The 25,841-nt window shown below is 46.3% G+C and overlaps 1 protein-coding gene across 1 annotated transcript in view; it reads left to right on the top strand.

Moving 5' to 3' along the window:
• The window catches only part of PKD1L2 (polycystin 1 like 2), a 163,484-nt gene that overhangs the window by 67,263 nt on the left and 70,380 nt on the right, over positions 1-25,841 (top strand). Inside the window, 8 exon segments of the mRNA XM_030205061.1 lie at positions 5,383-5,565; positions 7,075-7,199; positions 11,520-11,646; positions 12,897-13,028; positions 16,286-16,529; positions 17,420-17,610; positions 21,957-22,187; positions 25,619-25,720. Of these exon segments, the coding sequence (XP_030060921.1) occupies positions 5,383-5,565; positions 7,075-7,199; positions 11,520-11,646; positions 12,897-13,028; positions 16,286-16,529; positions 17,420-17,610; positions 21,957-22,187; positions 25,619-25,720 (1,335 nt within the window).

Raw genomic sequence — 25,841 nt, 5'->3', positions numbered from 1 at the left:
CCTAGTAGCGCTCTAGAAATGTTAAGTAGTAGTAGTATTACATATAGCAGTGATTTAACCAGAGCTGAGATTGTGATGTCATAATGCCTCATTCCACCAATGCCTAAGAGCCAACCTCATCAGTGATGTCACAATGGCTTGATTGTCCTATATTTGTCTCACTCTTATCTATTAGATTGTAAGCTCTTTGAGCAGGGACTGTCTCTCTTTGTTAAATTGTACAGCGCTGCGTAACCCTAGTAGCGCTCTAGAAATGTTAAGTAGTAGTAGTAGTAGTATTACATATAGCAGTGATTTAACCAGAGCTGAGATTGTGATGTCATAATGCCTCATTCCACCAATGCCTGAGAGCCAACCTCATCAGTGATGTCATAATGGCTCGACTGTCCTATACTTGGCCCACTTCCCCCCTTAGTGTGAAGAGTTTCAGTCTCTGGTATCCAGAGCTGAGATTGTGATGTCATAATGCCTCATTCCACCAATGCCTGAGAGCCAGCCTCATCAGTGATGTCACAATGGCTCGATTGTCCTATATTTGTCTCACTCTTATCTATTAGATTGTAAGCTCCTCTGAGCAGGGACTGTCTCTCTTTGTTAAATTGTACAGTGCTGCGTAACCCTAGTAGCGCTCTAGAAATGTTAAGTAGTAGTAGTAGTAGTAGTATGTTGCTATTCCACTAGCAACATTCCATGTAGAAGGCTGCGCAGGCTTCTGTTTCTGTGAGTCTGACGTCCTGCACGTACGTGCAGGACGTCAGACTCACAGAAGCAGAAGCCTGTGCGGCCACATTGGTGATCTGCAAGGGCCGACTTCTACATGGAATGTTGCTACTATTGGAGATTGCTTGGAATCAACTTCCTGAGCCCTTGCGCCAAGCCCCCTCCCTACCCATCTTCAAATCCTTGCTCAAAGCCCACCTCTTCAATGTTGCATTCGGAACCTAACCTTTCGAACATATAGGTTGCCCCAATCTGTCTGACCTATATGATTAACTGTACATTTGTCTTTTTAGATTGTAAGCTCTTCGAGCAGGGACAGTCCTTCCATGTTAAACTGTACAGCGCTGCGTAACCCTAGTAGCGCTCTAGAAATGTTAAGTAGTAGTAGTATTACATATAGCAGTGATTTAACCAGAGCTGAGGTTGTGATGTCATAATGCCTCATTCCACCAATGCCTAAGAGCCAACCTCATCAGTGATGTCACAATGGCTTGATTGTCCTATATTTGTCTCACTCTTATCTATTAGATTGTAAGCTCTTTGAGCAGGGACTGTCTCTCTTTGTTAAATTGTACAGCGCTGCGTAACCCTAGTAGCGCTCTAGAAATGTTAAGTAGTAGTAGTAGTATATGTGGGTACAGTGGGTTTCTGGTGAGTTTTGGAGGGCTCACAGTTTCCTCCACAAATGTAACAGGTGGGGGGGGGGGGGGGATATGGGTCTCAGTCCACTTGTCTGCAGTGCACTGCATCCACCACTAGACTACTCCAGGGACCTGTATGCTGGTCTAATGGACCTGAGTATAACATCTGAGGCTGGCAAGTAATGTTTTTCATCACATTTTTGGGGGGTGGGGGGGTGGGAGGGGGTTAGTGACCACTGGGGGAAAAAGGGGAGGTCATCCCTGATTTCCTCCAGTGGTTATCTGGTTATTTTGGGCACCTTTTTCTGCCCTATTTGTTATAAAAACAGGTCTAGCTCAAAATGTCTTAGTTTTAGTCCTGGACTGCTTGGTTTTGTTCCATTATGATTGAAAAATGTCTAAGTCTTAGGAACGCCCAAGTCCCGGTGTGAAAAACGCCCCTGATACGCCCCCCTGAGATTTGGACGCACTTCTGACGGACTTAATAGAAAAACATCTAAAAATAGGTTTTGAAAATACTGATTTGGAATTTTTGGGAGAAAAACGTCCAAGTGCTGCTTTATGTCACTTTTGACATTTTTCAGTTTTGAAAATGAGCCCATTGTTCACCCAAGAGACATATCACCAAACCTTTTTTTTTTCTTGACAAATAAAAAGAGTTACTAATAATGTCCCTCAAGTTATATCTGACTTTTTGATCTAATCTAGGCTTTTTGAAATCCCTTCAGGCTTATTTTCGAAAGAGAAGGACGTCCCTTTTTCGACAAAAATCGGAAGAGGGGCGTCCTTCTCACAGGGTCACCCAAATCAGCATAATCAAAAGCCAATTTTGGGCATTCCCAACTGCTTTCCGTTGCTGGGATGACCCAAGTTCACGGGGGGGGGTGGTGTCGGAGGCGTAGTGAAGGCGGGACTTGGGCGTGCTTAACAGATGGGCGTCCTCGGCCGATAATGGAAAATAGAAGGGTGTCCCTGATGAGCATTTGGCCGACTTTACTTGGTCCACTTTTTCTTACGACCAAGCCTCAAAAAGGTGGCCGAACTGACCAGATGACCACCGGAGGGAATCGGGGATGACCTTCCCTTACTCCCCCAGTGATCACTAACCCCCTCCCACCCTCAAAAAAAATCTTTAAAAATCTTTTCTGCCAGCCTCTATGCCAGCCTCAAATGTCATACTCAGGTCCATCACAGCAGTATGCAGGTCCCTGGAGCAGTTTTAGTGGGTGCAGTGCACTTCAGGCAGGCGGAATCAGGCCCATCCCCCTCCCTACCTGGTGGTGGTAAATGTGAGCCCTCTAAAACCCACCAGAAACCCACTGTACCCACATGTAGGTGCCCCCCTTCACCCATAAGGGCTATGGTAGTGGTGTACAGTGGTGGGTAGTGGGTTTTGGGGGGCTCAGCACACAAGGTATGGGAGCTATGTTCCTGGGAGCAATTTGTGAAGTCCACTGCAGTGCCACCAAGGGTTCCCGGTTGGTGTCCTGGCATGTCAGGGGGACCAGTGCACTACGAATGCTGGCTCCTCCCATGACCAAAGGGCTTGCATTTGTTCGTTTCTGAGATGGGCGTCCTTAGTTTCCATTATTGCTGAAAATCAGAAACGACCAAGTCTAGGGACGACCATTTCTATGGACGACCTAAATTTCAAGATTTGGGCGTCTCTGACCATATTATCGAAATGAAAAATGGACATTTCGATAATACGAGTTTCCACGCCCCTCCACCGGGACATTTTGCGAGGACGTTCCGTTCGATTATGCCCCTCCTTGTCTTTTTGTCAGTGTAGATAGCCAGAGAAGGGAAACCAGGATGGTAAATGTAACTCAGAGCTTAGCTGGCAGCTCAGACATTTGTTCTGTTTATTAGATAGCCATAAGCGAAGACATTTCACCATGGATAAAGGGGACCTTAATTGTTTTCTCAGACTGTGATATTAGTGATTTCATTCTCCCCTCACAGAATTTATTGTCACAATAATATCTCCTCTGATGTCAACAGATTCCAGTTTGGATTGCTGCCTCCCATACTCTGGATAATTTCCCGGGGCCTAAAGTTCAGTAAAAGATTGGCATGACACTAAGAATGTGCCTTAAAATATCTCATGTACCCTGCACTCATAAACTGATCACGATCAGTTACTCGTTACTGATGCACTCTCATTTTAAACTGACAGGGAAATAATGACGTTTTGTATTATTTCCCCATTCAAAACAACACCAAAGATAAGAGAATGCTTTTGCTCAAGCAATCGACACACACAGAACAAAACAAAACAAAAAAACCTCCGCACAGGTAAACTCAGGTAAACAAGCATATGCTGCCTGTTAGCTGAAATGCTGTGTGTCAGCGCTCCTATGTCTAGAACACATTGTTTCGGAACTCCTGAAGCAGGCCTCTGTGGCCGAAACACGATCTGTGTTGAGTCTATTTTAATTTGAATAAAGCCTCTGATGTGAACTTTTTTACTCCATTGGATGTTTTTATTTTGCATCATCCTTTGTGTCACCCCCCGCTGTGCTTGTTTACCTTCGCTCAAGCAATATCATCTATTGGGGAGGCTCCATCTCTCTGTCTGTCTATCTATCCATCAGTACATATAGACAGAAACATATATATACACACACAAATGCGCTCACACACACACACATACACATACAAATACACATGCACATGAACACACATACACAGAGACACACACATACATACAAACACACAAAGACACATACATATATGCCTCATATAGCCCTTGTTACCCTAATGAGACAAACTTTACCATGTATTTTCACACCCAATCCCTTGACAGAAATGCATGAGTTTACCATGAAGGAAAGGAATGGAAGACAATAGGTCAAATTGACAAGCTAATGAGCAGCAAATCACCTGGAACAGATGGTATACACCTCAGAGTACTGAAAGAACTCATAAATGAAATTTCAGATCTACTAATCTGTAATCTGTAATAGTAATCTGTAATCTATCATAAAATCATTTACCGTACCTGAAAGTGGCCAACACAATGTCAATTTTTAAAAAGGCTCCTGGGGTGATCCAGAAACTACAGACCAGTGAACTTGATGCCAGTACCAGCTAAACTGATAGAGACTATTATAAAGAACAAAATTACTAAACATATAGACAAACATAGTTTTAATGGAACAGTCAACACGGATTTACTACTAGTACTACTACTACTTAACATTTCTAAAGCACTACTAGGGTTACGCAGCACTGTACAATTTAACATAGAGGGATGGTCCCTGCTCAAGGAGCTTACAATCTAAGAGACAAGTGAACGGACAGTCCGATAGGGGCGGTCAAATTGGGGCAGTCTGGATTTAGTGAACGGTAAGAGTTAGGTGCCGAATGCAGCATTGAAGAGGTGGGTTTTAAGCAAAGACTTGAAGATGGGCAGGGAGGGGGCTTGGCGTAAGGGCTCAGGAAGGATTTAGTCAAGGGAAGTCTTTCTTCACCAATCTGCTATATTTTTATGAAGGCATGAATAACATAGTAACATAGTAGATGACGGCAGAAAAAGACCTGCACGGTCCATCCAGTCTGCCCAACAAGACAACTCATGTGTGCTACTTTTGTGTATACCCTACTTTGATTTGTACCTGTGCTCTTCAGGGCACAGACCATATAAGTCTGCCCAGCACTAGCCCCGCCTCCCACCACCGGCTCTGGCACAGACCATATAAGTCTGCCCAGCGCTATTCCTGCCTCCCAACCTCCAGTCCCGCCTCCCACCACTGGCTCTGGCACAGACCGTATAAGTCTACAGATAAAGGTGGGTCCATTGATATCGTTTATCTGGATTTTCAGAAAGCTTTTGGACCAGCACATGCCAGCTGAAAAAAAAAAAGCCCTGGTGAAGAAAACCACAGTTGAATATCTCTGTAGAGAAAATGATACCTTTTATTTCCCCCTATCATGTTCAGCCTAAAGCCCTATAAGCAATTAAATACATTCATGGGTCATTAGTCAAACTGAAAAAACTTTCTTATCCCTTCCCCAGGTAGAGGCCAGCAGCACGTTGAAGGATGTGAGTGAGATACTACTAAGTGTCAGCAGCGAGGATGGGGAGGGGGACCAGAGGCGGAAGGACGCCACTGGTTACCTGTTCAACGCAGTCAACAATGTACTGGAAGCCACTTTGAAAAATGGGACAGATGAAAGTGTAGGAAGTGACACAGCCCAGGTAGGTCTCACTTCACTTCCCAACAGGATGGCCATAGATTGTTCTCACACACGGTGCTGTTGTCCGTATAGTTTCTGTATATGTAAGGTCTATAAGATGAAATTCCCACTATAGTCACCTATGTGATTCTGCTGTTTGATTGGAGTACCAGCCCCCGGATTCTATACATGATGCCCATCAAAGATGTGTGCCCACCTAAATTGGCTGAGCCAATTATTGACAAGAGTTGTGTGCTAATTGGCACCAATTTGGATTTCGGCACACATCTTGCTACAAGTACTGCTCTTTAACAATGTGCACCCAAATCCCATAGTGTGGAACCCAAAAGGGGGTGTGGCCCTGGGAGGTAATCTCATAGTGCAGCATCCAAAAGGGGGTGTGGCCCTGGGAGGTAATCTCATAGTGCAGCATCCAAAAGAGGGTGTAGCCATGGGAGATAATCTCATAGTGCAGAATCCAAAAGTGGGTGTGGCCCTGGGAGGTAATCTCATAGTGCAGCATTCAAAAGGGGGTGTAGCCATGGGAGATAATCTCATAGTGCAGAATCCAAAAGGGGGTGTGGCCCTGGGAGGTAATCTCATAGTGCAGCATCCAAAAGGGGGTGTAGCCATGGGAGATAATCTCATAGTGCAGCATCCAAAAGAGGGTGTAGCCATGGGAGATAATCTCATAGTGCAGAATCCAAAAGGGGGTGTGGCCCTGGGAGGTAATCTCATAGTGCAGCATCCAAAAGTGGGTGTGGCCATGGGAGGTGCTTGGGCAGGTCAGAGGCTTTCCTTAAATGTGTGCACGGTGTTATAGAATACTGGGGATGTCCGCCCAACTTGGGCGTGGGGAATTTACACCTGGTTTCAGCGGGCATAAGTCCTGAAGCCCAAATCTGAGCACCAAAATCAGCACGCAGCGCTGCCCTGTAATAGGTACTGACTTTTGAGTGCCCCTAGCATTGAGCACCGATTTATTTCAGTTCCGATTTTTGAGTGCCATTTGCTGAATTTAGCCTCATATGTGTTTGTTTCATTGGGACAGTCCTGGTTGGGGTCTCTATCTTCACTCTCCATCCCAGCCTGCTAAATTCAGAGACAGGATCTGTCAGGTCAAAAATAAAGCATACTTGTACCATTTCTTGAGAGCCCTTTGTGCTTCTTTTTTTGGAATATAAAATTTGCAGGCATGAGAGGATCTGGTGAGAAGCTTGAGAAGTCCATATGGATCCTGATTGGGCTCTTTTGGTTCAGTTCCTGGTGCATTGTTGGCTTGAACTCCCTTTAGGGTTGCCATCATTGGGGGTGAGCTGGGGGATGCAGTAAGCACTGTGGGAGTTCATAACTGTATCTGTAAGCTGCATTTCTAGATGGGACACTCGAGGAAACTGTCCCCCATAACACTTCTGAAACACGTTCTACCTGAGAGACTTCAGTTTTGCTTCTGGAAACGTGAGAGCCTGTTACAGGTTTCCTGAAATCGGACAATGTGGATTAAATTCTGTTTATCCTGTACCCCTTGCAGACGGTGGTGTCTCAGCACTTGTTAAGTACAGTGGACAACCTGCAGAGCGCTTTGCTGATAGGAAAGTTGCCAGACACACAGCCTCTGGTACTGACCGCACCCTCGGTTGCCATGTATATAAACAGGTAAAGTGGCTCACTGTTTGGGTACTGCAGTGGCGTACCGAGGGCGGGGCGGTGGGGGCAGTTTGCCCTGGGTGAACGCTGCTGGAGGGTGCAGAGAGCAGCCGCGCGCCTGTCGGCTCCACTGATTCTCTGCTCCCTCTGCCCCGGAACAGGTTACTTCCTGTTCCGGGGCAGAGGGAGCAGGGAGCCAGTGGAGCCGACAGCCGCACAGCTGCTCCCAGCAGCTAAGAATGCACCGGGGGGGGGGGGTGTCATTGCGCCAGGGGGGGGGGGGTGTCATGCTGCACCCTGGGGGGACGGACGCCGCTGCACCTGGGGGGGGGGTGCGCAGCTGACCTAGGATCGCCAATGGGGTACTGCCTTGGGGTACCCTACTAATGTCTTCACAGATTTACATAAAAAGGTTAAATGGTGGTTGATCAGGGTTTACAGAGGCAGCAGTATCCTATTGTACACTTCAGTCTTGAACAACAGAACTGGGCTTATGCGGAGGATGAAATTTGGTAATAAAGGGGGACAAATTTTCCAGCATTCAGGAGAGTCAAACAGTGGAAGAAGTTATCAAGAAAGGTGGAGGAGTCTTCATTACTGGAAGCTTCTAAGAGCATGTTAGACAAATGTCTACCTGGGATGGTTTAGGTGCAGTGAATGGTGCCTGGATTAGATCAGTGCTTCTCAGCCTTCTCCCGGCAGCAAACCTAGGGGCCCTTTTACTAAGTCGTGTAGGCGCCTACGTATGCTCAATGTGTGTCAATTCGGAGTTAAACACTGGGGGGGTGGGGGGGTAATCATCATTCTATGCGTGTAGATGATTATGACACGGTTAACACAGGAGAACTTGCCGCTAAGTCAACGGCTGGCGGTAAGATCTCAGACCCAAAATGGACACGCGGCAATTTTCATTTTGCTGCATGTCCATTTTCGGCAAAAAATTTTTAAAAGACCTTTTTTTTACAGGCTTGCTGAAAAATGGATCTGCGTGCGCCCAAAACACGTGCCTAAACTAGCGTAGCCCATTTTTCAGAGCACCTTAGTAAAGGACCCTCTAGCTAGTTAGGTCTTCCGGATTGCCATAACGAATATGCATGAGATAAGTGCCAAATCCTTCCGAGAAAAGTTGCATTGGCTCCCAATCAAAGAACGGATCGTCTTCAAAATCTGCACCTTAGTCCACAAAATCATATATGGCGTAGTCCCAGAATACATGACAGACCTCATAGACTTACCAATAAGAAACAAAGTCAGATCATCAAGATCCTACCTAAACGTACACTACCCAAATTGCAAAGGCCTGAAATACAAAACAACTTACGCAGCCGGCTTCTCCTACATAAGCGCACAACTATGGAATGGGCTCCCAAAAGCTGTGAAAACAATCAACGACCACTTGAACTTCAGGAAATCATTAAAAACCAACCTCTTCAAAAAGGCCTACCCCAACGACCCCACGTAACCCTCTTCACCTACCAACACAGCATGACTATGATCGAACAGGACATCACGCAATCTTCATCCATTCCGACCCTCCACTTATACCTCATACGATCACTATACAACTTTGTATTTGTTATCTACCAACTAGGAGTGGCCTAGTGGTTAGGGTGGTGGACTTTGGTCCTGAGGAATGGAGTTCAATTCCCGGCACAGGCAGCTCCTTGTGACTCTGGGCAAGTCACTTAACCCTCCATTGCCCCATGTAAGCCGCATTGAACCTGCCATGAGTGGGAAAGCACAGCGTACAAATGTAACAAAAATAAAAAAATGTAAGCCACATTGAGCCTGCAAATAGGTGGGAAAATGTGGGGTACAAATGTAACAAATAAATAAAATGCGACATCAATACCCCCTTACCATTTATTCCTGGGTGATAATTGTAACTCAGCTCCATATTGCTTTTTATGGCTGATACAGAAAACTGTCCGGCCTTTGCGAAGTAGGACACATGGGCTAGTCCAAGCACAACCATTGCAAAAAGGATTGAACTCAAACACTGCTCACCCTGTCATCGTCAGGCACACTGAGACCAGATCCAGGACTGGATTTTATGGATGTTCTCTCTTTCCTTTTCACACATCTCAGCCATCTTATTCCAGAAAAAAATAGTTCAAAGCTGCAACACTGGACATTCTGAAGCCTTAAGGTGACCTGCTCTGGTTAGCTCTGGTTCCCCTTCAATAAGGTATATCTAAACACTTTAGAAGCCTTCTTGCTGTCGAATTTTTCACTTTTCCCTGATTTGTGACTGTGATGTACTTGTACAGTTTATCATATCAGCAGTCTTGAAATCTAAGGTCCCCATAACTCATCTTACCAAGATAGTGATAGCGTAAGTTTGGCTACTTTTGGCTCTGAAGGATCAGCACTACAGGGTCAGAAGGGAGCCCAGGCAACACGTTCATTCAATCCTTGCTTTATCAGCTTGACTAATTCTATTTATTTATCTGTTTAAATAGCATTTGAGATTCAGTTTTTCACATTAAAACATCAAAGCAGAGTACAGAATAAAACAATCAGCAAATCAAATAAAATCAAATTCAGAACTGAACAAAAACCAAGGACAGGATCCAACATTTAAGCCATAACCTGCCACAAGCCATGTAAAATGATAATCATCAATCACATTTTAGTTCTGCATGAACATCTGCCCACTCCTCAGAAGGAAGGGATCCCCAGAAGCTTAGCCGGCGGTGGGGATAGTGCTGGGCAGATTTATACGGTCTGTGCCAGAGCCGGTGGTGGGAGGCGGGGCTGGTGGTTGGGGGCTGGGGATAGTGCTGGGCAGACTTATACGGTCTGTGCCAGAGCCGGTGGTGGGAGGCGGGACTGGTGGTTGGGAGGCGGGGATAGTGCTGGGCAGACTTATATGGTCTGTGCCAGAGCCGGTTGAGGGAGGCAGGGATAGTGCTGGGCAGACTTATACGGTCTGTGCCAGAGCCGGTGGTGGGAGGCGGGGCTGGTGGTTGGGAGGCGGGGATAGTGCTGGGCAGACTTATACGGTCTGTGCCAGAGCCGGTGGTGGGAGGCGGGACTGGTGGTTGGGAGGCGGGGATAGTGCTGGGCAGACTTATATGGTCTGTGCCAGAGCCGGTGGTGGGAGGCGGGGCTTGTGGTTGGGAGGCGGGGATAGTGCTGGGCAGACTTATACGGTCTGTGCCAGAGCCGGTGGTGGGAGGCGGGGCTGGTGGTTGGGAGGCGGGGATAGTGCTGGGCAGACTTATACGGTCTGTGCCAGAGCCGGTGGTGGGAGGCGGGACTGGTGGTTGGGAGGCGGGGATAGTGCTGGGCAGACTTATACGGTCTGTGCCAGAGCCTGTGGTGGGAGGCGGGACTGGTGGTTGGGAGGCGGGGATAGTGCTGGGCAGACTTATACGGTCTGTGCCAGAGCCGGTGGTGGGAGGCAGGGATAGTGCTGGGCAGACTTATACGGTCTGTGCCAGAGCCGGTGGTGGGAGGCGGGGCTGGTGGTTGGGAGGCGGGGATAGTGCTGGGCAGACTTATACAGTCTGTGCCAGAGCCGGTGGTGGGAGACGGGGCTGGTGGTTGGGGGCTGGGATAGTGCTGGGCAGACTTATACGGTCTGTGCCAGAGCCGGTGGTGGGAGGCGGGGATAGTGCTGGGCAGACTTATACGGTCTGTGCCAGAGCCGGTGGTGGGAGGCGGGGCTGGTGGTTGGGAGGCGGGGATAGTGCTGGGCAGACTTATACAGTCTGTGCCAGAGCCGGTGGTGGGAGACGGGGCTGGTGGTTGGGGGCTGGGGATAGTGCTGGGCAGACTTATACGGTCTGTGCCCTGAAAAAGACAGGTACAAATCAAGGTAAGGTATACACAAAAAGTGACACGTGAGTTTATCTTGTTGGGCAGACTGGGTGGACCGTGCAGGTCTTTTTCTGCCGTCATCTACTATGTTACTATAAGTCACTGCAAAATCAGTGAGGAGACTGTCTCATAGCGGGTGGGCCACTGAATTTTCATCTTAACATGGGCCTGGCAGAAGTTCTGTTGTCTGTGTCACCAGTTGCCACCGGAGTAAAATGATCCAAATGGAGGCTCATAGACCAAAAATCTCAAGTTAAACACCAGACTCCCTAATTGTTTTGTGAATTGTTCCCAAAGGTACTTGGTAAGGGAATAATGTAATATTCACTCTGTCAAAATCCATTTTGTCAAGGGAGAATCCATTCTATCCAAATATGTGAAAAAATCACTTCAGATCCTAAAAGTAATTACAGTGGAACCTAGCTACTCTAGTCGCCCTGACTTTTTCATGCCCACACCCTCTCTGTTCTCATTGCTTTCTGGTATCTCCTTTTCCTTGGACAGGTTACAGACGGACAGTTTGGATGGCACCTCGGTGAATGTCACCAACCCCACCTCTGCAAGCTTTACATTACCCTCTCTGACCACCGTCAGGGTGCCAGGGGAAAGCGATGCCATTGTGGATTTAAGGGCAAGTGAACAAGTATTACTTCATTGTTATGACACAATATTGCTAGGTTGTCAATTTGTACATGCAAGTTGCATATCGATTTGACCTAGCATGCTTATCCGTTGACCAGGTGTGTTATACAATACTAAGATGTACGTATGGCATAATAATACCCCTTCCTAACAGAGAAGAGAGACTCAATGGTGCAATGAAGATCACGGAAAACAAATGCAGGGTGGAAGAAAATCCAATCCAAGAAACCAGTCAGAACTCATGGAATGAGAACTCCAAATAGAGTTTATTAAGACCCTACACGGTCCGTGTTTCGGCTATAAAGCCTTCATCAGGGGTCGATATGCTGATGTTCTGTTGAGCATATGATACTCCTGGAGCACTGAAAATAACACAAAGTCAAAATCAGAGATAGAGATAGTAGTCACTGGCGATAGAGATAGTAGTCACTGTATTAGTTCGCAGTGATCGCCAGTGACTACTATCTCTATCTCTGATTTTGACTCTAATGGCATCTGGGCACCCAGATTCTGTTCCAGAACACGAGCGCAACCCAGGATCAGGGTACCTAAAATCTAGACCTGAAGTAACTGTGGGCACTTAAATGTAGCATGGATGCCCAAATATTCTGTAAGTAGTGTGCGTAAGTGCTGGCACCGCCCATGGCCCTCCCATTCTCTGCCCATATGAATGCTCCCCCCCCCTTGAATTTACATCCTATGCTATTTATGCCCTTACAGAACAATGCCTAACTACTCTGTGGCCACTTATTCATGTGAGTACACATTTATCCATGAAAGTGTGGGTATTCTGTACATTTACAAGTTCAAGTGGCATGTAAGTGCAGGTGCCCAGTTATAGAGTTGCCCTTTTAGCCCACTGTTGCAATGAGAATCCTCAGCTAGGTGGTGGGGGGCACCTCCTTGGAAGCCTGTGATCATGGCATGGCATAGCTTGCATCATGGATTTCATATACGGTACTTTCTTTGTCGCTAGAGGACCCTAACTTTCGGCCACTAGGTGTCACCATTTCATAATGACTCTGACTCCCTCACTCCAGGGTCTGGGAATGCTGCCTTTTTAGCATCCACAACTTTGGTTATCCTGTGGAATTGAGCCAGGAATTTGAATCCAGGTCCCCCTCTTATGACAGTGCTGTTGGGTCACCAGAACAGCAGCCCCTTTGGTTCTAGTAAATAAATTGCTGAGAGACAGTAGAATCAAAAGTGACAGTATCTGTTTATTCTCTTTTGTTGTAGATGGTTAGCTTAGCTCTGAATCCCTTCTCCTCCAGTGATGGCTTGGAAGTCAGTGGAGCTGTCGGAGGGCTGAGTCTTACCAGTGCTGAAGGCATTGTTATACCTGTCAAGGACCTCAAAGAGCACATTGAGGTACGTCCAGCTGGCCCCCAGCCTCCCAGGTACTGACTGCACTGATTCAGCTAAACTGATGGTGACTCAGGCAGAAGTTAGGGAGGCCCAGGGAAGGAAGAGGTGAAGCCCCACTCTATGCCTGTTCTACATATGTTTAGCTGCTGTGATCGGCTGAGGTAAGCCCTTGCTGCTAACTGTTTGAACTTTGCAAGTTTGCTGGAGGTCTGGCCAGAGCCAGACCTGACAAGTAAAATAGAATTGAAAGGCCGTGTTTGGGGCATGGCAACCCCACAGCCATGGACTGTGTTTGAGACTACCAACAGGGGCAGCTTACTACTGTTCGCCGAAACTGCCGGGGTTTTCCCATTCTGTGCTTCAGTCTCTGTGAAGAAACAGGCCCAGGTATTCCTGTTCTTGTAAATAAATATTTATTTTTAGATTCTACCTTTTTTGTCCAGCTGTATTATTTCCTGCGGCCACTCCCAAGCCCCCACTTGGGGGTCTCACACTTCCCAATGCTATTCATTTAGTATCAATTCTATAATGGCATCTTGCAGCCAAGAAATCTTTATAGGATACTAGTGTAGGTTGGCATCGATGAGTTTAAGGTTAGGCACAGTGGCGTACCTAGCTTGCTTGCCACCCGGTACAGGTCACCTCTGCACCCCCCAAGGTGCGTCACACCCCCCCCACCTCACCCCCCTGAGGCATGTCACACTCCCACACCCCTGAGGTGCATCACCCCCCTCCCCCCCCGAAGTGCATCACCCCCACCACCCTTCCTTCTAGCAAGGGGGTGCATGGAGCAGTCACACAGCTGTTGGCTCTGCCGGTCCCCTTCCTTGGAACCAGTGGTGTAGCTACGTGGGGCCAGGGGTGACCTGGGCCCCCGTAGATTTGGCCCTGGACCCCCCTGCCGATGACCCTCTCGACCCCCCTCCTGCCACCAACCCACCATCGATGTCGACTGGCTTTGCTGGTGGAGGACCCAGACCCCCGCCAGCCGAGGTCCTCTTCTTCTCACAAAAGGCTTCCTTCTGTTTCTGACATCCACACGGACGTCAGAAACAGAAGGAAGCCTTTTGCGAGAAGAAGAGGACCTCGGCTGGCGGGGGTTGGGGTACCCCGCCAGCAAAGGTAGGCGACGGCAGGTTGGCGGCGGGAAGGGGGGTCGAGAGGGTCGTCAGCAGGGGTGGGCAAAGTTGGTGGTTGCGGCAATGGTAGGGGGGGGGTTAAAATGTGCCCTCTTACCTCGGGCTCTGGACCCCCCTCCCGTTGAAGTCTGGCTACGCCCCTGCTCGGAACAGGAAGTTACGTCAGAGGGGGCAGGGGACCGGCAGAGCTGACAGCCGTGTGACTGCTCCATTCACCCCCTTGCTGCCTGCACCCGGGGTGCACCGCCCCCTCCGCTTCTATGCTACTGGTTAGGCGCCAACAGTTACACCAAGTCAATGGCAGTTGTAACTGTTGGCACCTTGCACGTGCACCTAACTTGTGCACGCAATTTAAATGAATGAGTCAACACCAATAGTTGACTTTTTAACAAGTAATTATCTGCTCTAATTAGATTTAATTGGCATTTACGTGCAATTGGACAAAGGGGGCATGGAAATGAGAGGGGCATGGGCATAATGCGTGCTGTTATAGAATAATGGGGTGATCACCTAACGTAGGTGCGTACATTTGCACTGCGTTTCAGTTGGTGCAAATGGCTACACCTAAAATTAGGAGCGAGTCCCAGTCGTAAGTGCTATTCTATAAACGATGCCTAACATTAAGCGCAGCTTAAAGAATAGCACTTTTTTGCTGCTGATTTTTTAGGCGCCATGTATAGAATGTAGCCCTATGTGTGCATCTCTGAGACATGCCCATGCTCTGCCCATACTCTGGCCATGCTTATGCCCTCTCGCACTTCTGCATTAAGCATTTCTGGTGCATATGTTATAGAATAGTGCCTACCACTTACACATGCAATTGCCAATTAGTGGCACCAATTATGTGCCTAAGGGGTGTATTTTCAAAGCACTTAGACTTCCAAAGTTCCATAGAGGGGCATAATTGAAAGGGGCACCCAAGTTTTCCTGAGGATATCCTTGCAGGACGTCCCGACGAAGGGGCGGGGAAACCCGTATTATCGAAACAAGATGGGTGGCCATCTTTCCTTTTGATAATACGATTGGGGGACGCCCAAATCGCAAACTTTAGGTCGACCTTAGAGATGGTCGTCCTTAGAGATGGTCGTCCCCAATTTTCGCCGATAATGGAAACCGAGGACGCCCATCTCAGAAATGACCAAATCCAAGCCATTTGGTCGTAGGAGGAGCCAGCATTCGTAGTGCACTGGTCCCCCTGACATGCCAGGACACCAGCCGGGCACCCTAGGGGGCACTGCAGTGAACTTCACAAATTGCTCCCAGGTGCATAGCTCCCTTACCTTGGGTGCTGAGCCCCCCAACCCCCCCCCCCCAAACCCACTACCCACAACTGTAGAACACTACCATATCCCTTAGGGATGAAAGGGGGCACCTACATGTGGGTACAGTGGGTAGGGAGGGAAGGGCCTGGGTCCGCCTGCACCCACTAAAACTGCTCCAGGGACCTGCATACTGCTGTCATGGAGCTGGGTATGACATTTGAGGCTGGCAAAAAATATTTTTAAAGTTTTTTTTTAGGGTGGGAGGGGGTTAGTGACCACTGGGGAAGTAAGGGGAGGTCATCCCTGATTCCCTCCGGTGGTCATCTGGTCAGTTCGGGCTTGGTCATAAGAAAAAATGGACCAAGTAAAGTCGGCCAAGTGCTCATCAGGGACGCCCTTCTTTTTTCCATTATCGGCCGAGGACGCCCATCTGTTAAGCACGCCCCAGTCCCGCCTTCGCTATGCTTCCGACATGCCCCTGTGAACTTTGGTCATCCCCACGATGGAAAGCAGTTGAGGACACCCAAAATCGGCTTTCGATTATGCCGAATTGGGCGACCCTGGGAGAAGGACGCCCATCTCCCAATTTGTGTCGAAAGATGGGCGCCCTTCTCTTTCGAAAATAAGCCTGATAGTAACCTAAGTGCTTTGAAAATGAGCACCTAAGTGTTATTATTCTACAACTTAAGTACACTTCCCATCTTTAGGTATCAAGTTATAGAACTGGTCTTTACATCTCTATGTAGTACTGACATAATGGCTTTATATTTTGTGCGCTTCCTTGGCAATTACTGACAACATGGTTAAGAAATTTCCTAATAAAATTAACATGAAATTCCCTGTGTTTTTGTACTTTTAGATAATTCTGCCGAGAGTTTCTGTACCTCAGGAAGACAGGAGTTTGCTCAATTTGGGAAACTCTTCTGCCTTGCAAATTAATGTCACTTCGTCCAACGCCTCCCTTGTGATCCATTTAGAGCTGGAACATGAAATCCCATTGACACTCTACTTGGGGTATGGCTATCACCCCAACGAGACGAGCTATGATATTCAAACTCATCTACCCAACAATCAGCTTACCAGAGGTAAGAGGATTCAGCGGGGTCTTTGTGTCCTGACATTGACTGGTAAACTGACATTAGAAGCATTCGTTTCTCAGTTTCCTAGATTGAAGATCCTTTTCTTACAACAGAAAATGTATCTCTTGGCAATGAGAGTGAACTGGAAAAACATTTCCTAGAATAAATAACAAATATCCTTACTGAATGACTGACTCCAGTAGTCTTTTGTTTGCAGACACAATAAATTAGGAAAGCTTGACCGAAAGCTTCTCATTTGGCTGAATAGAGAGGGGGCTGCAGAGAGATTGATTGATTGATTGATTGATTGATGCATTCTTGTATCCCACTATCATCTAAAAACAAGTTTTGGTTCGAAGTGGCTTACAATTTATATTCTGGTCTACATTACAATGAGTGTTTACAATTGTCTTCTGGTGGAAGTTGCAATACTGATTTACATTTAGGAAGTGATTGACAATTAAGAAATGACTAGAAATGGGGGTTTACAGATAGAAAGCGGAAAGTTCTTTGATGGTCGGATCCTTAGTTGTAGAATTTTTTGAAGAGGTGGGTTTTCAGTTCTTTTCTGAACTGGAGCTTGTGATCGTTGGTATTGAGTTCCACCATTTGGAACCTAGGTAGCTAAATCCAGCCATGTGAATAGATTTGTATATTATGTTTCTGCAGTTGGGTAGGTGAAGAAGTAGGTAGCCTCTGGTTTCTGGGCTTATGTTTATTGGGGATAGTTCGATCATATCTAGCATATTTTCTGGAGTCATGCCAAATAGTATTTTCTAGATGATGGTGCTAGCTTTGCAGTGTTTCGAGCAGTGGGGTGACTCTTTCATATTTCGACTTCAGTTAGAAGGCACAGTGTCACTGCAGAGAGGTGTCCAAGCTCCACAGTGTTAACAAGACTCTTTCTGTTCAAGATGAATCACACACTTGGGTTGTCAGCCCAGAAGAACTGCTGTATGGAGATGGAACCTATTACTTAACACTGAGACATGAATCAGAAGACCTTCCAAACAAGGCCAATATAACTGTTGCCGTTACTTGCTTTACTTCCCAGTGTGCTTTCTGGGATGAAATCCACAGCAACTGGAGTAGTGCTGGATGTCATGTGAGTAGATATTCTTTTTACCACTAGATCTCATTTGGAATTTCAAAACGTAGACCTAGCTCGTGCTTGGAAAGAACTTTGAGGCTCTTTTACTAAATCACAGTAAGCATTTACACCCATATTCTTTATAGTGTGCCGAGATTCATGATCCAGCATTTCTGCCCCCTCTCTTTCCTCCCCCACCCCACAGTCCAGCAGCTCCCCTCTTCCTCTTCCTTTCCCCGGCATAGTTCAGCATCTCCTCATCCCCTTTCCTTTCCCCTCCACCCCACTCCTCTCTCCCCCTGCCCCTTATAGTCCAGTTCAGCATCTCCTCACTCTCTCTTTCCATTCCTTTCCTTGCTGTCTAACATCTCCCATCGCCTTTTCCTTCCTTCCCATTTGGCCCAATATCTAAATCTGTCCCTTCTCTCTCCCCCTGTATGTACAGTCCAGCATGTCCTCCTCTCCCTTACCCTTCACCCCTATGATCCAGTATCTTTTTGTCTCCTCTCTTCCCATCTAACAACCCTCCAGTGCAGTATCTCTTGCCCTCTCCCCCCCTTCAATGGTAGTGCAGCATTTCTCTCTTTTCTTTCTTTTCCTCCCCATCTTTTGCTGCTGCCACTGTCATCAATCCTAAAAAGAAGCATGAGTCCTTTCAGGGCATGCATGTGTTAAAGGTCTGATTCAGCCGTGCCCCTCGGCAAGAAGAAGTTGCATCAGAGGGGACAGAGATGTTTCAAACCTTCAACACACACATGCCTTCAAAGACCCTGCACTTCTTCTGAGTTCTGGTTCTTCCTTTCCATCTGCCCATCGCCAAGCATGAGTCTGGCCAGCTCACTGTGCCATGCTGCCCTCCTGGAGCTGCCACCCCTTACGAGTGCAGTTTCTATGGTACTCAGCTGCGGATCTCAAGAGACTGGCATTGCAATAAATGTAGCCCCATTCACTTTGTTAACAATATGTTTGTCCTTTCCTTTGATGATCTAGGTGGCAATAATATATCTATTAGTTCTGCAAGTGACTAGATGATGTTAGCTTCATGGCCATACGTTTGCTATTGTTCCAGCACTTCTCTTTCCAGTTCTTTCCGTCCTTTGAGGAAAAGCTTTTGAAAACAAGGCCCTTTGTTACAATATTGATTTATGTTTATTTATTGTGTTTGTTTCTCTCAGGCGCAATTTCTCCAGAAGGGTTAGTTTTGCACATAGCCACGTGGCATTCCAAAGAGATCAAAAGAAAGGATTACTTGTGAAGATCCTTTAATGTTTATGATTGTTTAAAAATTGATATACTACCTTTGCTATCGAAAGGTCAGGGCCTCCCACTTAGTCACCTCTCCAGTCGGTTCAAAACTCTGCTGCCCGTCTCGTCTTCCGCCAGGGTCACTTTACTCATACTACCCCTCTCCTCAAGACCCTTCACTGGCTCCCTATCCATTTTCACATCCTGTTCAAACTTCTTCTACTAACCTATAAATGTACTCACTCTGCTGCTCCCCAGTATCTCTCCACACTCGTCCTTCCCTACACCCCTTCCCGTGCACTCCGCTCCATGGATAAATCCTTCTTATCTGTTCCCTTCTCCACTACTGCCAACTCCAGACTTCACGCCTTCTGTCTCGCTGCACCCTACGCCTGGAATAAACTTCCTGAGCCCCTACGTCTTGCCCCATCCTTGGCCACCTTTAAATCTAGACTGAAAGCCCACCTCTTTAACATTGCTTTTGACTCGTAACCACTCGCCTCCACCTACCCTCCTCTCTTCCTTCCTGTTCACATTAATTAATTTGATTTGCTTACTTTATTTTTTTTTGTCTATTAGATTGTAAGCTCTTTGAGCAGGAACTGTCTTTCTTCTATGTTTGTGCAGCGCTGCGTACGCCTTGTAGCGCTATAGAAATGCTAAATAGTAGTAGTAGTAGTAGTAGTCAGGGCAGTTTACATAAAATAATAAATTCCATTAACATAAAATAAAAGAACTACAATAAAAAATAGGAAAGAACACATTCATACCAGGCAAAGAAGAGAAGAAAAGAAAGAGAAAAAAAACAACACAAAGATTATAACTCATTACCTCTCGCCTGGACTACTGCAACTTACTCCTCACCGGCCTCCCACTTAGCCATCTATCCCCCCTTCAATCTGTTCAGAACTCTGCTGCACGTCTCATATTCCGCCAGAACCGATATACTCATATCACCCCTCTCCTCAGGTCACTTCACTGGCTTCCGATCAGATACCGCATTCAATTCAAGCTTATCCTTCTTACCTACAAATGCACTCAGTCTGCTGCCCCTCGTTACCTCTCTACCCTCATCTCCCCTTACGTTCCCGCCCGTAACCTCCGTTCACAGGACAAATCCCTCCTCTCAGTACCCTTCTCCACCACCGCCAACTCCAGGCTCCGCCATTCTGCCTCGCCTCACCCTATGCTTGGAACAACCTTCCCGAGCCCTTACGCCAAGCCCCCTCCCTGCCCATCTTCAAGTCTTTGCTTAAAGCCCACCTCTTCAATGCTGCTTTTGGCACTAACTCTTACCTTTCAGGAAATCCAGACTGCCCCAATTTGACTGCCCCCTATCGAACTGACTGTTCACTTGTCCTTTAGATTGTAAGCTCTTTGGGCAGGGACTGTCCTTTTATGTTAAATTGTACAGCGCTGCGTAACCCTAGTAGCGCTTTAGAAATGTTAAGTAGTAGTAGTATCTCAACGTTACTATACCAAGCGCAGGCTGTAAGGCTAATCAGAGGAAATATTGTTGCCAGTGGCAACAGGTCAGGTTTTCAGCATATCCCTAATGAATATGCATGAGAGAGATTTGCATAATTGGGACTAGTAGGCATCCAAATCTTTCTCATCCATATTTATTATGGATAGCCTAAAAGCCTGCCCCATTGGTGGCCCTCACGGCTTGGGGGTGAAGACCAAGGCTTTAATATAAGGCACATCATTGTATGAAAGGGGGATTTTCATAGTGTTTTCTGTGGACTCCCAATCCCAACTGGCTGATGCTGCGCCCACCCTGTCTACTCACTACCCTCTGTAGCCCTGACCCCCTATATTGACAAGAGGCTGAGCCCACAAACGTAGGGGTGGTGGGCTTGTAGCTAGTGTGATGGGGTAACTGGGTAGGTTTAGGTTTAATTTAGTATTAAATGGATATTGATATAATCTGTAGCTTTGCCCATTCATAGTGTGAGCGGGGCTTGGGCTGAGTTAGGATTCATAAGTACATAAGTACATAAGTAGTGCCATACTGGGAAAGACCAAAGGTCCATCTAGCCCAGCATCCTGTCACCGACAGTGGCCAATCCAGGTCAAGGGCACCTGGCACGCTCCCCAAACGTAAAAACATTCCAGACAAGTTATACCTAAAAATGCGGAATTTTTCCAAGTCCATTTAATAGCGGTCTATGGACTTGTCCTTTAGGAATCTATCTAACCCCTTTTTAAACTCTGTCAAGCTAACCACCCGTACCACGTTCTCCGGCAACGAATTCCAGAGTCTAATTACACGTTGGGTGAAGAAAAATTTTCTCCGATTCGTTTTCAATTTACCACACTGTAGCTTCAACTCATGCCCTCTAGTCCTAGTATTTTTGGATAGCGTGAACAGTCGCTTCACATCCACCCGATCCATTCCACTCATTATTTTATACACTTCTATCATATCTCCCCTCAGCCGTCTCTTCTCCAAGCTGAAAAGCCCTAGCCTTCTCAGCCTCTCTTCGTAGGAAAGTCGTCCCATCCCCACTATCATTTTCGTCGCCCTTCGCTGTACCTTTTCCAATTCTACTATATCTTTTTTGAGATACGGAGACCAGTACTGAACACAATACTCCAGGTGCGGTCGCACCATGGAGCGATACAACGGCATTATAACATCCGCACACCTGGACTCCATACCCTTCCTAATAACACCCAACATTCTATTCGCTTTCCTAGCCGCAGCAGCACACTGAGCAGAAGGTTTCAGCGTATCATCGACAACGACACCCAGATCCCTTTCTTGATCCGTAACTCCTAACGCGGAACCTTGCAAGACGTAGCTATAATTCGGGTTCCTCTTACCCACATGCATCACTTTGCACTTGTCAACATTGAACTTCATCTGCCACTTGCACGCCCATTCTCCCATTCATAAGTATTTTTTATGTATTTATCTGTTTTATTGATTGCTTATATTCTTTACTTGCTGCAATCTGTTTTATTATATTCTATCTGACAAATTTATTATCTATTTCATTGATTGAGAACCACTTCGGGGTGTTCTGCAGTCCAATAAAGTGAAGAATAGCATAACTTAATGTCCCAAGTCATTCTTACCTTGGTACTGAGGTTCTTCTTTTTGGCTTTAGGTTGGGCCAAAAACAACTCCCGGGAGCACTCAGTGCCTCTGTACTCATCTCACCTTCTTTGGCAGCTCCTTTTTTGTGATGCCTAATGCCATTGACGTTAGTAAGACAGCAGAATTATTTGCCACGTTCGTGGACAACCCTGTGGTGGTTACGACTGTTGGTTGCATTTTCGTCCTTTACGTGCTGGTTGCTATTTGGGCTAGAAGAAAAGACCTTCAAGATAACGCCAAAGTAAGTGTTCTCCTTAATTTGAGCTCAATGATATCTCAGTATTACAGGAATGGGAAATGGGACTTCATATATTGCCTTTCTGTGGTTTTTGCAACTACATTCAAATCAGTTTACATAGTATATACAGGGATGTATTTGTACCTGGGGCAATGGAGGGTTAAGTGACTTGCCCAGAGTCACAAGGAGCTGCAGTGGGAATCAAACCCAGTTCCCCAGGATCAAGGTCCACTGCACTAACCACTAGGCTACTCCTCCACTAGCAACATTCCATGTAGAAGCCTGCCCTTGCAGATCAGCAATGCGGCCGCGCAGGCTTCTGTTTCTGTGAGTCTGACGTCCTGCACGTACGTGCAGGACGTCAGACTCACAGAAACAGAAGCCTGCGCGGCTGCAAGGGCAGGCTTCTACATGGAATGTTGCTAGTGGAATAGCAACATTAACATTCCATGTAGAATCTCATAGTAGCAACAGAATCTCAATAGTAGCAACATTTCATCTAGAATCTCCAGTAGTAGCAATATTCTATCTAGAATCTCCAATAGTAGCAACATTCTAGAATCTCAAATAGTAGCAACATTCCATGTTCCACTGCACTAACCACTAGGCTACTCCTCCACTAGCAACATTCCATGTAGAAGCCTGCCCTTGCAGATCAGCAATGCGGCCGCGCAGGCTTCTGTTTCTGTGAGTCTGACGTCCTGCACGTATGTGCAGGACATCAGACTCACAGAAACAGAAGCCTGCGCGGCTGCAAGGGCAGGCTTCTACATGGAATGTTGCTAGTGGAATAGCAACATTAACATTCCATGTAGAATCTCATAGTAGCAACAGAATCTCAATAGTAGCAACATTCCATCTAGAATCTCCAATAGTAGCAACATTCCATGTAGAATCTCAAATAGGGAAATGGGACTTGATATACCACCTTTCTGAGGTTTTTTGCAACTACATTCAAAGCGGTTTACATACAGTGGTGGAAATAAGTATTTGATCCCTTGCTGATTTTGTAAGTTTGCCCACTGACAAAGACATGAGCAGCCCATAATTGAAGGGTAGGTTATTGGTAACAGTGAGAGATAGCACATCACAAATTAAATCCGGAAAATCACATTGTGGAAAGTATATGAATTTATTTGCATTCTGCAGAGGGAAATAAGTATTTGATCCCCCACCAACCAGTAAGAGATCTGGCCCCTACAGACCAGGTAGATGCTCCAAATCAACTCGTTACCTGCATGACAGACAGCTGTCGGCAATGGTCACCTGTATGAAAGACACCTGTCCACAGACTCAGTGAATCAGTCAGACTCTAACCTCTACAAAATGGCCAAGAGCAAGGAGCTGTCTAAGGATGTCAGGGACAAGATCATACACCTGCACAAGGCTGGAATGGGCTACAAAACCATCAGTAAGACGCTGGGCGAGAAGGAGACAACTGTTGGTGCCATAGTAAGAAAATGGAAGAAGTACAAAATGACTGTCAATCGACAAAGATCTGGGGCTCCACGCAAAATCTCACCTCGTGGGGTATCCTTGATCATGAGGAAGGTTAGAAATCAGCCTACAACTACAAGGGGGGAACTTGTCAATGATCTCAAGGCAGCTGGGACCACTGTCACCACGAAAACCATTGGTAACACATTACGACATAACGGATTGCAATCCTGCAGTCCCCGCAAGGTCCCCCTGCTCCGGAAGGCACATGTGATGGCCCGTCTGAAGTTTGCCAGTGAACACCTGGATGATGCCGAGAGTGATTGGGAGAAGGTGCTATGGTCAGATGAGACAAAAATTGAGCTCTTTGGCATGAACTCAACTCGCCGTGTTTGGAGGAAGAGAAATGCTGCCTATGACCCAAAGAACACCGTCCCCACTGTCAAGCATGGAGGTGGAAATGTTATGTTTTGGGGGTGTTTCTCTGCTAAGGGCACAGGACTACTTCACCGCATCAATGGGAGAATGGATGGGGCCATGTACCGTACAATTCTGAGTGACAACCTCCTTCCCTCCGCCAGGGCCTTAAAAATGGGTCGTGGCTGGGTCTTCCAGCACGACAATGACCCAAAACATACAGCCAAGGCAACAAAGGAGTGGCTCAGGAAGAAGCACATTAGGGTCATGGAGTGGCCTAGCCAGTCACCAGACCTTAATCCCATTGAAAACTTATGGAGGGAGCTGAAGCTGCGAGTTGCCAAGCGACAGCCCAGAACTCTTAATGATTTAGAGATGATCTGCAAAGAGGAGTGGACCAAAATTCCTCCTGACATGTGTGCAAACCTCATCATCAACTACAGAAGACGTCTGACCGCTGTGCTTGCCAACAAGGGTTTTGCCACCAAGTATTAGGTCTTGTTTGCCAGAGGGATTAAATACTTATTTCCCTCTGCAGAATGCAAATAAATTCATATACTTTCCACAATGTGATTTTCCGGATTTAATTTGTGATGTGCTATCTCTCACTGTTACTAATAACCTACCCTTCAATTATGGGCTGCTCATGTCTTTGTCAGTGGGCAAACTTACAAAATCAGCAAGGGATCAAATACTTATTTCCACCACTGTATATTCAGGTACTTATTTTGTACCTGGGGCAATGGAGGGTTAAGTGACTTGCCCAGAGTCACAAGGAGCTGCAGTGGGAATCGAACTCAGTTCCCCAGGATCAAAGTCCACTGCACTAGCCACTAGGCTACTCCTCCCTTCCAAGGTATTATGCATAACCTTGATCCCAGCCTTCCACTTGGAAACATACACCATGTCTCTGTTCTGTTGAACTTCTACTTCTACTGATGCAGTTGTAGAGCTATCCATGCCAGCTTCGTGCCCAGATTTCTGCTTCTCTACCAGCTGCTTTGCTTTTCTTTTTCCATGGCTCCTGTTTGCCTTTGTTTGAGAATCTACTGTGATGCAATTGGTCTACTTGTTGACTCCCTATATTGATTTTTAGTTTCAAGTTTCAAACTTATTTGAAATACCGCTGATCAAATTAAATTATCTAAGTGGTATACATAATCAAAATTAAAATACAAAAAGAAAATAAAAGAACAAAATCAAATAAATAAATAAAATTGCCTACAATCAATGACATATAAAACGTTAAACATCATACAAATAAAATAAACGTAAGTACAATAAAATAAACATAAATACATCAAATCTTAAAGACAATACACAGGTACATAGAAGAGTGTCTTCTTCTGTTGTCATAGTAAGGTTTATGTCACATATTCTGTATGTGCAGTATTTTGACATCAATCGTTGACATATAATGCATTCCTTAACTGATAGAGTCTTAGAGGACATGTACATACCCAAAGGCCAATGAGAAATCCATGACAAACTCACATATGCAGTCTACACATCATTACTGCTTAAGTAGACTTATGGTGCAGTCACTAGATGAGCCTAACATGTGCTCTAAATCCATGCAGGTGCAGATAACGGTGCTGGAAGATAACGATCCATTTGCTCAGTATCGTTACCTAGTGACAATTTTTACTGGACATCGCAGAGGAGCAGCCACAACCTCCAAGGTACAGCCAGCATTGAATGCTCTGTAGATTATATGAAATGCTTCACTGAGGACATCCATAATAGAAAAGCCATTCAATGTTTTGTAGGGTACATCCAAGATTCTGGGAAAAGAGGTGGTGA

The sequence above is a fragment of the Microcaecilia unicolor genome, chromosome 5, assembly GCF_901765095.1.
Source record: "Microcaecilia unicolor chromosome 5, aMicUni1.1, whole genome shotgun sequence".
NCBI lineage: Eukaryota > Metazoa > Chordata > Amphibia > Gymnophiona > Siphonopidae > Microcaecilia > Microcaecilia unicolor.
Note: the sequence above shows the minus strand (reverse complement) of the source record. Positions and strands in the feature narration are given on the sequence as shown.